The following is a 14,885-nucleotide window of genomic DNA, read 5'->3' on the forward strand; positions in this document are numbered from 1 at the left end:
TTAATAAGTTCATTAAGGGCATTTTTAGAAAAAATTTTCACCTCTCACCTTTGACTCTTTGACCAAACGGCTATTTTGGACGGAAGGACTACGAATTTGGACAGAAGAGAAAGTGAGGGACTTAAGTGTTGGGTCGCCAAAATAGAGGGACAGAAGTGTTAATTACGTTAAACCTCAGGGACTAAAAAGTAATTTTTCCAATAAAAAAATACCTGACTTTTATTATCCTAATCTCTAATTTAAAACTAGTTAGACTTAGAGATTCATTTAAAATGGAGATTTCATATTTCGAATCAGAGATCAGAATAATAAAAGTTAAGTGCTTTTAAGATATGTGGTTAATTAAAGTTAAAAGAAACGGTTATACAGATTTAACTAAATATTTAAAAAGGTAAGTAAATAACACATGACATATGGTATTTATATTAAAATTGATCAAAATTATTTTAAGTATTAGCTATAATTACAAAAAAAATTAGATATAATATTCAAAGTTTTGCTTATAATTGTGATTAAACGTAAATTTTTAGACTTTTTTTTATCTAAATTGATAAATTATCTTAATGATTAGCTATAACTGCAACAAATTTAAAAGTTAGTTTTTTCATCCAAAATTGAAAGTTTTGACTTAAATATAAAGTTGTGATTTATTCTGACCTTTAGCATTTTAAGATGCATGTCAATAGAGAACAAGCGAAGGGAGACATGTCTTGAGAAGGTTAGGATTTTGCAGGAAACTTGACCATTTTGAGAAATTTTGGGCCAAGCAAAATCAGTAGGAAACTTTTGGGTGTAGGATGCTCATTTGCAAAGCAGCCTCTTTCTTTGAGAAGTGGTGACAAACTTTTTGGTTGCAGCTGTTTTGCATGAGCCTGAGAGAGTTTTGATCTCTTTTCGTTCTCTTTGATAAGGTATCCCTATTATGAAAATGCACCATTTCAGTTAACTGAAGCACAACGTTTATATAACAAGATGTTGCATTCCTTTAATATGCAGAGCAAGTTTATGGACTTTAAATCTTTTCATCCTACATGCTTGTGATCTTCTACTTCGAGCTCTCCCTATTTTGCCATCTTTCTTTCATAGGCTAAACATAACTATTATTAAAAAAGAAAACTATTGAGTAGATTAGAACTAAGGGGATGATCCTGAGTTAAAGCGACTTGTAGTACTTCTAATAGATTGAAACTCCATTACTTCTAATTTAAAATTGAATTTTTTTTAACTTAGCCGCAATATTCCAATTCAAATCGAAAAAATTAAACCGAACAGATTAATAATAATAATATATTATTTTCAATAATATAGAGAGATTAGATTATATTAAATTTAAAATATTTTAATTAAATTTTAAAATATTAAAAATAAAGTGTAAAAAATAAAAAATTATTAAAAATTTAAACCGATCAAATCAAACCGAATCAAACTGAATTATATCAATTCGATTTGATTTGATTTATGATCAAAATCGATTCGGTTTGATTTTCATAAATACCAAAATTTTAATTTTTGATTTATTCGATTCGATTCAATTTTAAACAGAACCAACCGAATGCTCACCCTAACGTCAACAACATTTTGTTTAATAAAATTTTCTCATTTAGCTATTTGAGACATGAATTACTCTTACACCAAGTGTTTGTTTAATTTTTTTTTTTTAAAAAAAAACATGTTTAGAAGATCTGATTATTACCCTCCATTACGATGGATTAATGCTTGAAAATCAAGAATGGGATTAAGTCTAAAAATAATTTTGCAATGAAAACAACTGTGTGAGTAATGCCTTAAAAGAAGGAGAAGAATAGAGTTAAATAAGAGGAGAGTCAAGAAACCAATGAGTTGGATTGAGTTAGCAATATAATTGCACATTAAAAAATCAAAATTTCTCGTAAAGTCACCAATATTCTAAATTTCTTACTTTGACTAAAATTGAAAAATGTTTTAAATCTAAGTAATTTTATATAAATAAAGGAGAAAAATAAGGTGTGACCCAAGGAGAAGAAAATGGAGAAATGGAGAGGCGTGTAAGACATGATGGGAATGAGTTGGGAGTTCATCAATATTTACTTTCCTTAAATGGAATTTCTTTCATTCTTTCTCATCATTGATGTGAATTACAATATGCCTCCACTAGCCAAACCTTTATTAGGGTAAGCATTACCAATTCTAATAATGATGATGATGATGAACTTCACCACTTTCAAGTGTTAAGAAATAATGGGGCAAATATTAGCATTCCACTCCATTCCATATTCCATCTGAGAATGATGCTGCCTGCCAATCTCCACCGCTGAGCTGAGGTTATCATCAAAGTGATAAATCTATACAACCTCCAAAGGGAATCTTTGAGTTGACCGCATATTCCATCAAGTCTAGGTGAATTCTACAGTTTTTTCATGTAATATCAAAACTAATTATTACATTTTCATATTCTTTTCCTATATAAGCATGATCCATGTATAAAATCAAGTCATAGTTGTGAAACCAAACCACCCTTTTCCTTAAGCAGGCCTTGAGTTTCTATTTCCAATGGAGATTCACGGAAAATTTGAAGTCTACCTTACTGAAAGGAGCATTGTCAAAGCTGTACATCACTTGCCAAAGCCTCAAGTACTAGCTCTATCAAACCTTGATCTACTTTCTGGTCGGTTTCCAGTCACATACTTCTATTTCTTTCGGAATCCTCAAGGTGTTAGCTTCCCCATCATCATCGAGTCTCTGAAGAATTCTCTTTCTCAAACTCTCAGTTACTTCTATCCCTTTGCTGGCCGAATTGTTGAAAATCCTCACACTAGCGAGCCTGAGATCATTTGTGATAATAGTGGTGCTCTGCTTGTTGAAGGACATGCTAATATTCCTTTAATCAAACTAAACTTCTACAATCTTGATCAATGTTTGAAAGGGAAGTTGGTTTCTATCAACCCTGATTTTCCATTGCAGGTTCAAGTTACAACTTACACTTGTAGTGCCGTCTCATTAACGATCAGTTTTGACCATGCACTTGGAGATGCAAGTGCCTTCGGTAAATTCCTGCTCTCATGGTCTGAAGTTGCTCAAAACAAGCCATTATCTTGCATACCTGACCACCGGAGAAATCTTCATCCCCGTTGCCCTCCAACTTATCACCCTTTGTTGGATCAACTTTTCGCCAAGTGCACCATAGAAGACATACTACACATGCCAATGACCAACATCATGCTTAAACGTCTTTATCATGTAGATGTTTCCAGCATCAACAGACTACAACATGTGGCTTGCGAAAATGGCAACAAGAGAACAAAAATTGAAGCTTTCTCAGCCTACATATGGAAGATTCTGGTTACAGCTATTGACAAAAAGCACACAAAATGCAAGATGGGATGGTTAGTAGACGGACGCGGTAGACTTTGTGGAACTCAAAGTTCAATGTCAAATTACATAGGAAATGTATTGTCACTGGCTGTTGGAGAAGCAACTGTTGCAGAACTCAAGCAAGGGTCCATATCAGATATTGCAACCAATGTGCATGATGCGATATCAAAAGTTACCAATGAGAAGCATTTCTTGGATTTGATTGATTGGATCGAGTGCCATAGACCTGGTTTGATGCTTGCAAATATAGTGTTAGGCCGTGGTGGTCCAGCCCTAGTCTTGTCATCAGGGAGGAGGTTTCCTGTCAGTGAACTGAACTTTGGATTTGGAAATCCTGTGCTGGGCACAGTCTGTTCAACCATAGAAAAAATTGGAGTTGCCTATGTTAATCAACGACCCAGTGCCCGTGGTGATGGATCATGGACCGTGTCTGCTATCCTGTGGCCGCAACTAGCTTCTGCCCTGGAGTCGGACACCATTTTTGAACCAATGTCAGAAAGTCATCTTCAATTATAGTGTATATTAGATCCATAAACAGCCTAATTAGAAAGACAGTATTAAACAATGGGGCCAAGGAACTGTTCAATGTATAATATGTACCAAGTAGCATCTGGCAAAGTCTGATTCTGTACCTAGGCTTGAACAAGGAAAAGGTTGCTCTTTGTACCAACACCTGTACAAACTCAATTAACCTATACCACAATACTCTCATAAGTTGACACCTCTAAGCCTTTTCAATTAATCCAATTCCAGATTCAATCAGCTTAAGAATTCATTCATGCTACAATTTAAAACAAAACTATGAAAAAGAATTATTATTTGAAGGGAGAGTGCTAGTGACTTCCCAACATTGATTCCAGAGGATGAAAAAGTCAATCCAACCGCAGTGGAAGTACAAATTACTTGCGTCTTTAATTGGATGCAGAGAATCAGTAAGTGAAAGAAAGATGGAAACTGAGAGAATTAAGAATAGAAAAAAAAAAAAAAAAAGATAAGAATAGGAAAAGAGGAATTCAATTCAGTTACAGCCTAGCTGAGTACAATATAATACTCTCACTACATGGTTCATATCTACCGAAACTGAAAGCATGTGGCCGATCTAAATTCCAACTTGCAACACCCAAAAGGACCCATTTCATAAGGCAGATACATAATGATGAAACAGATAGCTGAAAGATGTTACCTTGATTTGTGGTCAAGCCTTACGATCTTTTGTAATCAAATTAGCGATCTGGGATCTTGGGCATAGGGCTTTGCTGCAGAAGTTCCGAAGATGAACGTTTGCTTTCTGTCTTGATTATACATGCTTGGAAGTTAAACAAACCTCTCCACATTTAGTACCGTGCAGTACTGTGGCTTTAGAAAGTTCATATCAATGAAAAGTTTGGAAGTTTGGTAAAGAACATAACCATCTCCACTTTTATCACCATCCACACCACATGATTTCATTATCACAGGATTATTTACTACATAGATATCAACTTCCAATTTGAGGGAGTGAGGAGGATTCTGCGCAGTATAAACATGCTCAAAATTTAGGTCCTTCAGCCAAGAAGACAAGGATGTACAGCTCATTAAGCTCATCACTTTACTAAATAACTTCAACAATTCGTTACACTACAATCCCTTGTTGAATCCAAGTCAATTCAGCTGCCATGATAAAAAATTTTACATTCTCAACATAAACATCATGGCAAAACAAATGGACTTCATTTTTCTTTGCTTACAGTAGAATATCATAAAAGCAAACTGAGGACTATGAGCAGCAGCTTCAAGCATGTGGTTACCAACTCTTCACACTGCACTATATCCTGAGATAGCACGCGAAGTCATAGAACCTGGAGCGGTTGAAAAATACCTAAAGCCTTCTTTGTGTCAGCATCTGAAACACCAACCAAATAGTTCCATGAGAAGGCAAGGTACAAACAGATATGCACAACATCAAAATAAGGACAAAAGCAGAATTCTAAATGATGTCCAGATGTAACAATGATTTATACTCTGCCCAAATGAGACAAAAATATTGGCACTGTATTCCTCGTTAAAAAAAAATAAAGATCAGACATATCTTTGCAATTGATTTTCAACATAGACTTTCGCCAATGGAATCATGAGTATTTGGTTTTGCGAAATGCATGAAAAATGTGATTACACCCTCCAAGCTGATTCCAGAATCTAGACTCTGGATCTGATTACCCCGTACTCTCTTCCTGTCTCACTTAAGATGCCATTATTCTTCTACATGCTTAGCTGCAAGCCAACTGCTTTATGATTTCAGTTGTTAGGGGTACTTTGGGATTGAAGCTTTACTGGAGAATTGGGCTCCAATGTTGTCTTTTATATATATATATATAAAGAGAAACTGTAATAGGATATTGTCTTCAATCTGGGAAGAATTTAATCTAGGTCAAAATACTGTGCACGCTGGGAGGCAAAACGAAAAGATAAAACTGGAAATTGCATTAGGCAGAGTTTCATTAAATGAGCTTTTCATGACCAAGAATTTCAGCACATATCACCTGTATGCTTAAGGTTTATGTGCTTATTAAAAATGAGATTCGAAAAAAAAAAAAACCAGCATATCCAACCAACTCAAGAACAAATAATGATCAGACAATTGAGCAAGCAGCCAACTGTATAACATTGTTTCCTTTACTGCTTCAGACTTGAGTATAACTACAAACTACAGGAACACGTTCAAGGGTTGGAATCAGTGGTTTCCCAGCATGCATAGGAAAAATTACAAAATATCCCTGAGCTCTGGGCTAACGCGATCAGTCATACTTGTGTAAGATCATATCAAATAGCCATATTTGAAAGCATCTACAATTTTATCCTTCCATTAGCCACTCCAAAAAGAGTTAATAAATAGAAATATTTAGCCCCGATATTTTATATACACTAGTAATTTTGCACTACATGAGTAATTGTTTAATTCATTGAAAGAATTTATTTTAAAATCATAGGTATGGCTAGACAGCAATAGAATTTTAATTCAAATTTTCAAACAGATTTTTAAAAACATTATCCGCTATTTTTTTTCAAGTTAGCAATCATTTAATTACCTATTAAAATATAATTAACAAATTTGTTTAGAAAACAGGAACTTGAGAAATATTTATAGTATGCTTTTAATAGCAGTAAATTTACTAATGCCAAGCAATATGAAAAGAAGAATGCTGCTAAAACTACTAGGGGCACTAAGTATAGCGGATATTTTTGTAATTGAGTTTCTCATATACTTGCTTGTCAAAGAAAAACTCTAGCAACTTGATAAATAGACATTATAACTTTGTCCTTCATAGTGAGGAATGCAGTTAGTGTTTTTCCTCCTTTGATGTTTGAAAATGTTGCTATCCTAGGTCAGTGGTTAAAGCACTTTCCTCTACAGGCTAATGGCATTTGGTATCAGGTTATCAAGAGGAAGTACGGTCTATAGCAGAATGAGTAAGGATGATTTTACCACAGTAAATGCTACCATATGAGCTTGTGTATTCACATGTTAGGTTCCTTTCTACCTTCTATAAATACAAATGATGCAGTGAAGGAAGATTCAAATTATATTTAGGCATGATGTTGACATAATTTTAATTGTAAAATTAGGAAGATTGTATTTTTATTATTTAGGAAATGTTAATGGTATTCCATTATTTATTAGGAATTCTACTTAGAAATCAGTATTTATTTTTATTTGGGAAATTTAGTTGTTATGGGGATTCCTAGTCCTAGTAGTTATAGGTAGGGCTGAGCATTCGGTCGGTTCGGTTCAAAACCGAACCGAACCGAAATAACCGAAAACCGAATTGCAGTATTTTACATAAACCGAACCGAACCGAATAAGAGGGATAACCGAATCGAACCGATTTGATTCGGTTCGGTTCGGTTCGGTCGGTTCAATCGATTGAACCGATTTTAAAAAAAAAATAATAACAGTTAACATAATCTAGAACAGAATACTTCACGGCCATGAGTTTACATCAACAATCAAGAGCAGAGCACACACTTGAACAATCAATAACACAAATTCAACAATCAATAGTACACAAATTCAACCAAGAGTACATAAATTCAACAATCAACAGCAAATCACAAATATTTACTTAGCTTCTACGGTTGACTCAAGTTCAACAGCACGCCGTGGCACTGGCAGGCAACCATGTCCGACACAACCGAGGGCTGGAGGCGCGAGTGGCACTCTTGGTCCCGGAGTCTGGTCCACGAACTGTGAAAGGCTCAAGGCTGGAAGCGCGACACAGAGACTCGGAGAGGACTGAGGGCTGTGGAATAAGCACGACCAAATTGCCGACTGCCCGATGATGCGTGGAGAGCCAATAGAGAGCAACGGCCGACGCCGATGATTGCGTGGAAAGAGAGACTAAAGATCGGTGAAGATCGACGATGGTGAATCAGTCCAGTCGAGAGGAGAGTGGAGGCACATCACATGCGCGAGAATCTCGCGACGAGATGCGTGCGTGGCTCTACTACTCAGAAAGAGACCGGAGGCTGGACGGTGGACGGTGGACGGTGGATGGTGGAACCGCCGCTGGAACTTGGATGGAACTCAGAGGCGAGGCACGTTGAGAGGTGAGGGCGTTAGGTTTAGGGGTGGGTGAGCACAGAGATAGAGATGCACGCACGGAGAGAGAAATTTGTTTTAAATTTAGGCAAAGGAAGGGAAGGGAAGGGAAATAGGGAATTAGGAAACTACTCAAACGAACGTAGTATAAGTGATTTCGGTTCGGTTCGGTCTAATCGAAATTTTTACGTCTAAAACCGAACCGAACCGAAATTACCGATTTTTTTAAAATTTCAAACCGAACCGAACCGAAAAAAAAATAAAACCGAACCAAAATTTCAAATCGGTTCGGTTCGGTCGGTTATTTCGGTTTAAACCGAATTCTGCTCAGCCCTAGTTATAGGACTAGTTATTTTACAATAAATACCTACATATTCTAAGTATTTTATTTAGCTTTAATTATCACGATTATTATTGAGATCTAACAGTAATTTTGAGAATATATTTCTCTTTATTCTTCTTGTACTACATCAATAAGGTTGGTGTTGGCACACGTATTTGTTTTTGGAAAGATGTTCAATATGGTCATGAATGTTATTCCCTTAGCTTCCCTTGCCTTTCTAGAATTGCACAATTCTCCTTTCTCAAATTTTTTTTATCAGAATAAAGGTCAGTTTCCCCCCTAAACTTTTAAGGGGAGTTTAATTAGACCCAAATCGAAGTTTTTGTTCAAATAAGTCAGTATCTCTTGATTCAGTGTCAAAAGACCCAATTTTCAGCCCAAAAAGAATTACAAAATTTCTCTGAATAAATATTTTATTTTAGAAATTACAATGAACTTTACAAAATTTCTTAAACAACACAAAAAAAGGGATTCGGAATCTGTATATTTGTCATGGTGATTTTCTTACTTTTAATTTTTAAGTTTTTAAAATCATATAAAATAATTCTTACTTTAAAATTAAAAATATTTTTTTGCTAGATTAAAAAAATATATATTTTTTTCACTTTTTTCTTTTTTTTTTTTTTGTGCTGAAATTGGGTCACAAATAAAAGTTATGGACTTTTTTTTTACCATGCAATCGGGATTGCATTAAAATGCCAAACAGGCTCTACAACACAAGGCACAAGCACACATATCACAGACCAGGCCCACAGCTTAAAGAACACAAAACCCAACCCAGGAAGAACCAACTCGAATCCAACCCAAACCAACACACTCCAACCCAGAACCCAGGCGTGATCCCTCAAGGGAGGGCTGGAAAGCTTCATGATGCACACACCCGCACCGCCACTGATCACAACGCAATGCATGCATCACTGGCACTTCCTTGGACCACAACCACAACAACCATGCGGGAAAGAACACCAACAGACCCACCTCACAGCCAGGAAAGAATGATAGAGGCCATGAACAGGAACCCACGAGAATAGAAACAACAGAAGCCCGAAACAGCAAGCCATCATCATCAAACCAGCACCTCAAATCCAGAAAGCAACCAATCCAACCACAGACATCCATGTTTGTTGACGATTCCAGCAGGAAAGAAAAGTCAGCCCATGGCATTTTCAGTCTAATTGTGGACTTAATTTGCTGAAAACTTCAATTTGGATCTAATTGGATTTTGCTTCCAAGTTCAAGAGGCAAATCTACCTTTATTCTATTCTTTATTAATCATAATAATACCTTCATCTGGAAATGTTGTTTCTACAACAATATCATGACAAGGAGATGATTGAACTATTTTCATTGCTTAACCCAGTGAATTTCATTCATTTCCTTCCTAGGATAAGTACATGGGTTTTGCTTCTAGATCTTATTAAAAACTTTCTTAAAAATCTTATATTTCATTTTATTTGTCCTTCTCACGACCACTCTTTTCATTGAGAAAACTTGAATCTCAACAGCTAGAGTACCAATTCGAGTAAGCAAAGTAAGGGCTTTGGTTTGGTCCAAAGTTCTCCAAAAGTTTATTCCTAATGATTTGCTATAAGCAAGATAGCTTCATAAATCTCTTGATTGGTTTGTTACATGCTGTAAGCATAGGGAGTTTCAACCTCACTTCTTTCCACATTATGAGGTGGGTTAGGGAATTTCGAGTTGCTATTTGTACTTCATATTTCTTCAAAATATGTTCAATATCCTCTAAACTGAGGGTATACATTATTCAATGATAGTGGAAAACCAAACCAGATAGATAAAATTCGACTACTTTGGCAAAAGGTTTTATTTTCTACTAAGTTTGGGTACCCAAAATATGGTAAAAGAGTTATTTGGTTTCTAATAATTAATATAGAAACATAAATTTTATAAATAATTATAAATGACAAAATTACAATTTTTTATGAATGATTCAAATAAGTGAGTAGCTAAATTTAGATGTTGGTCGTATTAGGATTGACCTGTTTTGGTTATTAGTTATTGGGTGTTAACAGTCAAAAAAATTTTTCAGTAAAAAGAAATGTTTGAAATTTTGATTGGTTAACCAAATATTTACCCCTACTTGTGAAAATACAGCAAAAATATAGTAGATATACTTCTGAAATTTTGATTTGTTAACCACATGCAAGAGCATCATTAGTCATAAAATGGTAAGAAAAACACATATGGGAATATAGCAGATTCAGTATTGATGCAGAAGCAGCATCATACAGACAGAGAAAAGGGAAAAAGAGAAAGAAGGAAACAATCTAAACAACGAAAGAGGAAATAATATGGTCCAAATTATAAGTACCTCGAGAGCTTTGAATTTTAGAACCTTTTATTAGCCTCTTCCAAGTGGCAAATCATCTTCTTTGGTATCAACATCCCTTCTTATGATTTCATTCCAAAGATCCACGCCATAAGCTTATTGTTCTTCTCACCTCCCAAGTGAGGATTGGCATATGCTAAGAGAAAGAACAAATATGGATTTCAAAATCTAACAGCAATTGAAATGCAATGTGAAAGAGTCAAGGAAAGGGTCTTCTAACAACCAATAATAATGGGAAATGAACTCAGTTAATAAGTTATGGTGTGAAGCACACCTGATCAATGAATGAGCAATTTTTCCTTCACTGCAATGACTGAAGGATACTTATAAGTGTCTAATTTCATATAAAAAATAAAGCTGTAATCCAAAAAGCAGATGCATAGTATTAGAACATTACTACATGGACCCAAAAAAAGAGCAATAATATAAAACATCAGGTGGTATTAGACAAGGGTGTTCATTGATCTTTGGTTGTAACTGAACTGAATCACACTGAAAAAACCAAAAATCAAAAAAGAATAAATAAATATATGTATATAAACGAACTGAACTGATTTAGTGAAGGAAGAAAACCAAACTGAAATATTTGATTCAGCAGGCTGCTTTTAAGAACCATGTATCCGTTACAGAAATAAGTGACTTGCTTTGTCCATTAGAGCAACCTCAACCTGATTGAAGGCACATGTAACCAAGTTAGGAGATAAAATTGGGGGATGTGCAGGAACACAGATTTTTTGGGAAGTACCTTAAGCTTGTAGATGCAGTGAATCAATGCTGCACCAAAGGATGCACAACCACATTATTTGAGATAAAGTCCAATCCTAAAGAAGCAAAACATGAAACATATATATGAAAGAAGATAAAAAAATAAAAGGCTAAGAAAAAGGTCATAAATAAATTAGATACAAACCTCTGAAATTCAATGATAGTACTTGAATTTAAAAGAGAAGATGCGCAAACAATCTCCAAAAGCAACGATCAGCTTTCCTAAGAAAAAAAATTCAAACAAAACATAAATCAAGCATATCAAACTTGAAACCTTCAGAACATGAATGATTCAGACTTTATTTTTACTAACATTTTTGTTTGAATAAGCTTTCATCACAAAAAAATATGTACCTATTTCAGAGACAAAAAAATCCACTTACAGACTAAGAATCCAACTATTTCAGAGATTCTTGATTTGTGATTGCTGAGGGCTTATGCAACCCATCAGCTAATGTAGTATATGTAACTTTATCCAAAGGTAATCCTCTGGAGGACACTTGATCGCATACTTTAAAAGCTTCCTCAACTTTCACTTCCTTAGAAAACCCATTTGTAAGGGCATTGTAGGTGATGGCATCTGGGACAATTCCTTTTTCAGCCATCTCTCCCAAAAGCTTATATGCTTCTTTCATATTTCCCAATTTGTAATGCCCATCTATCATGATAGTATAAGTAATCTTATTAGGATGTATCTTATGTAAAGACATTTCCTGTAAGACACCATCAACTTTATCCATCTGCCCTAGCCTACAATAACCGCCAATAAGTGCAGTGTAGCAGACAATATTAGGCAATAAGCCCTCCTTCCTCATCTCATCAAGAAGGTTATTTGCATTGTCGACAAGGCCGATATTGCAAAGCCCATGTATGAGGGAAGAATATGTGGCAGAAGTTAATGGTATGCCTCCACTTCTCATGTCATCACGAAGTCTGAAAGCTTCAATCATATTTCCACATTTACAATATGCACTTATTAGTGTATTGTAAACAACAGAATTTGGCAGCATTTTCATAGTAACCATCTCTTTGAACAGTTCTTCACCCTCTTCAACTCTGTTGGCTCTACAGTATCCATCTATCATGACCCCATATGTATAAACATTTGGAACATGACCATTTCTTTTGCATTCATCCCAAAGCATACCAGCTTCTTCTATTTTGCCCTTATTACAAAGCCCATGTAGTAGCAGATTGTAGGTATATAGGTCTGGTTCAATTCCTTGTTTTGCCATCACTTCCTTAAGTTTAAAACCTTCCTCGACTTTGCCTTCCCTGCAACATCCTAATATGAGTGTATTATATGAAATTTTGTCCAATTTCAAACCCCTATCCACCATTTCCTTAAGAAGCTTGGCAGCTTCTCGCAAGTTACCAGCTTCACATAACCCATGTATAAGAGCATTTGAGGTCGCTAAATTGGCTGCAAAACCCTTTTCCAATAGTTCAAACCAAAATTCAACAGCATCTGATTGCTTACCATTCTTGCATAGCCCGGAAACCAACGTGGTCAGTAAACCATCATTAGGCTTTAAATTTCTTAACAGCATCTTCCTAGTGCACTTTAGAGCAGAATCAAACCTAGACTTTAAACATAACCCATGAATAACTGAAGTAAACACACCCTGATTTATTACTAAACCTCTTGATAGCATTTCCTCCAAAACATACTCAGCATTTTCCATTTGATTACTCTTGCAAAAGCCTTGTATGATTGAATTGTAAGTAACTGAATTGGGACTTATTCCCTTAGATACCATATTATCTCTTATTATTTTTAGTGCCTCATAAATATGACCCGTCCTACAATATCCATCAATCAATGTGTTATACAAAACAATATTTGACACGAAACCTCTGTCTGTCATTTCCTTCAGAATACAGTTAGCTTCATCAAATCTCTCCAACTTAACCAAACCATTAACGAGAATGCTATAAGTTATAAGACTTGAGTTCACTCCCTCTTTTACCATCTTTTCTTTAAACTGAAATGCCTCATCTAATCTTCCATTCTTGCACAGACCATGTATAATATTGTTATATGTAACAACATTTGGAGCAATACCCATTTTTTCCATTTTAATAAACAACCCAATGGCATCCTCCATTCTGCCTCCCATGCAAAAAGAATTAACCATAGTACTAAACAAGTAAACATCGGGAGTGACACCACCACGACAAATCATATCAAACACCTCATAGCTCTTCTTTAACTCATTCGCTTTCACTAAAGAACTCAACAAAAGATTGCAAGTCTTCAAAGATGGAAACAAACCCTTGCTCGCTAATAAACTAAACACGTCAACAGCAACACCAAAACCCAGATGTTTAAATTGTGTGCTATAAACATGAAATAATAAATCAACTACTTTAACTGAAATGACCAGCTCAAACCCTGAATTCAGTTCCGCAATTGCCATAGCGATCTCAAAGTGTCTCCTCTGATAGTCGTTGGCAAACAAAACTGGCAGTTTCCCATCAATCAAACGGATGAAAAGCAATCTCGCCGGCGATAAAAGATTGGAAAAAACTAGCAATCGGATCAAAAGGCAATAAGAACGTACTGTGAAACGATACTGGCAAGTATCAGATGCAAATTGAAAGAACTTTAAAGCGGTTTTGGGATTCACATTCGATTCAATAGCAAAGAAACAACGATCGAACTCATGAGGACACAAATGAGGCAGGAGTTGTCTACATTTAGAAGAATCAAAAGATGAATTAGACAGAATAGAAAATACACACTTAACTAAACTCTGATTTGAAGCTTGTTGTTGGGTCTGGGAATGCGATGAAGGCTCTTGAGTATGCATTTGAGGTGGTTGTTCGATTGAAGACGTCACAAATGTTAAGGGGCGAGTTATGGGATGATAAACAAAGGTGGGTTTGATGAAAGTGAGCCTTCTCAAATCCATTAAAGCTCAATATGACGAGGAGAAAGTGGAGGAGGCCTTTTTTATAGGAAAACTTTAGCGTATTGAAGAGGTTCAAAGTGCAAGAGAAGAAGCCATGAAGGGTTGATTTGTTGAGAGGAGGAGAAAGAGCCACGATATATAAGTTTATTTGAAAAGAACGTTTGTGAAGAGGAGAGCGGAAGCTTGCATCAGTGTTCACCAAGGGTTCCCTCTCTAGGCAGCCATGGATGATTGGCTTATGCCGCCAGAGAGCCAAAGGGCGAAATTGAAAAACCAGGGTTAAGGCAAGAAGACAGAGAGAAGCCATAGATATTGGGCCAAGAATCTGGTTGGTTTTGGGCCTATTTCTGTTTAAGGGTATTTAAAAGAGCCACGTGGTTTTAGCCCATTGAAGTATTGACTTGTTTGATATTTGCTTTTGAGATGCTCCTTCCAGGAAAAAAAAATAAAAAATAAAAAAACTCATAGCAAGTTCACTTATAAAAAAGGGTTTATTATTTTTAAAAAATTTATAAAAATAATGTAATATTATATTATCCAATTTATTAAAAGATTATAATATAATATTAAATAAGTTTACTAATG

The 14,885-nt window shown here is 35.4% G+C and overlaps 2 protein-coding genes across 13 annotated transcripts; one reads left to right on the top strand and one right to left on the bottom strand.

Moving 5' to 3' along the window:
* Window positions 1-2,458: 2,458 nt before the first annotated feature.
* On the top strand, window positions 2,459-4,093 carry LOC110604392 (coniferyl alcohol acyltransferase). The gene has a single exon (XM_021742542.2). The coding sequence runs from the start codon at window positions 2,530-2,532 to the stop codon at window positions 3,865-3,867; it is 1,338 nt and encodes a 445-aa protein (XP_021598234.1). The 5' UTR covers window positions 2,459-2,529; the 3' UTR covers window positions 3,868-4,093.
* An 823-nt stretch (window positions 4,094-4,916) lies between these two features.
* LOC110604391 (pentatricopeptide repeat-containing protein At4g19440, chloroplastic) lies at window positions 4,917-14,595 on the bottom strand. 12 transcript variants are annotated; one of them, XM_043952816.1, is made up of 7 exons: window positions 11,740-14,595; window positions 11,531-11,607; window positions 11,366-11,394; window positions 11,199-11,288; window positions 10,895-10,977; window positions 10,603-10,756; window positions 4,917-5,233 (listed from the first exon to the last, which is right to left on the bottom strand). In XM_043952816.1, exon 1 carries the CDS (start codon window positions 14,298-14,300, stop codon window positions 11,784-11,786), a length of 2,517 nt encoding a protein of 838 aa, XP_043808751.1. In that variant the 5' UTR covers window positions 14,301-14,595; the 3' UTR covers window positions 4,917-5,233; window positions 10,603-10,756; window positions 10,895-10,977; window positions 11,199-11,288; window positions 11,366-11,394; window positions 11,531-11,607; window positions 11,740-11,783. The 12 variants fall into 12 exon arrangements, with proteins under 12 accessions (XP_043808751.1, XP_043808752.1, XP_021598226.1 ...); XM_043952817.1 differs by having other exon boundaries at window positions 10,895-11,112; XM_021742534.2 differs by having other exon boundaries at window positions 11,366-11,441.
* Window positions 14,596-14,885: the final 290 nt, after the last annotated feature.

This window comes from Manihot esculenta, chromosome 17 (assembly GCF_001659605.2).
Source record: "Manihot esculenta cultivar AM560-2 chromosome 17, M.esculenta_v8, whole genome shotgun sequence".
Classification (NCBI taxonomy): Eukaryota; Viridiplantae; Streptophyta; class Magnoliopsida; order Malpighiales; family Euphorbiaceae; genus Manihot; species Manihot esculenta.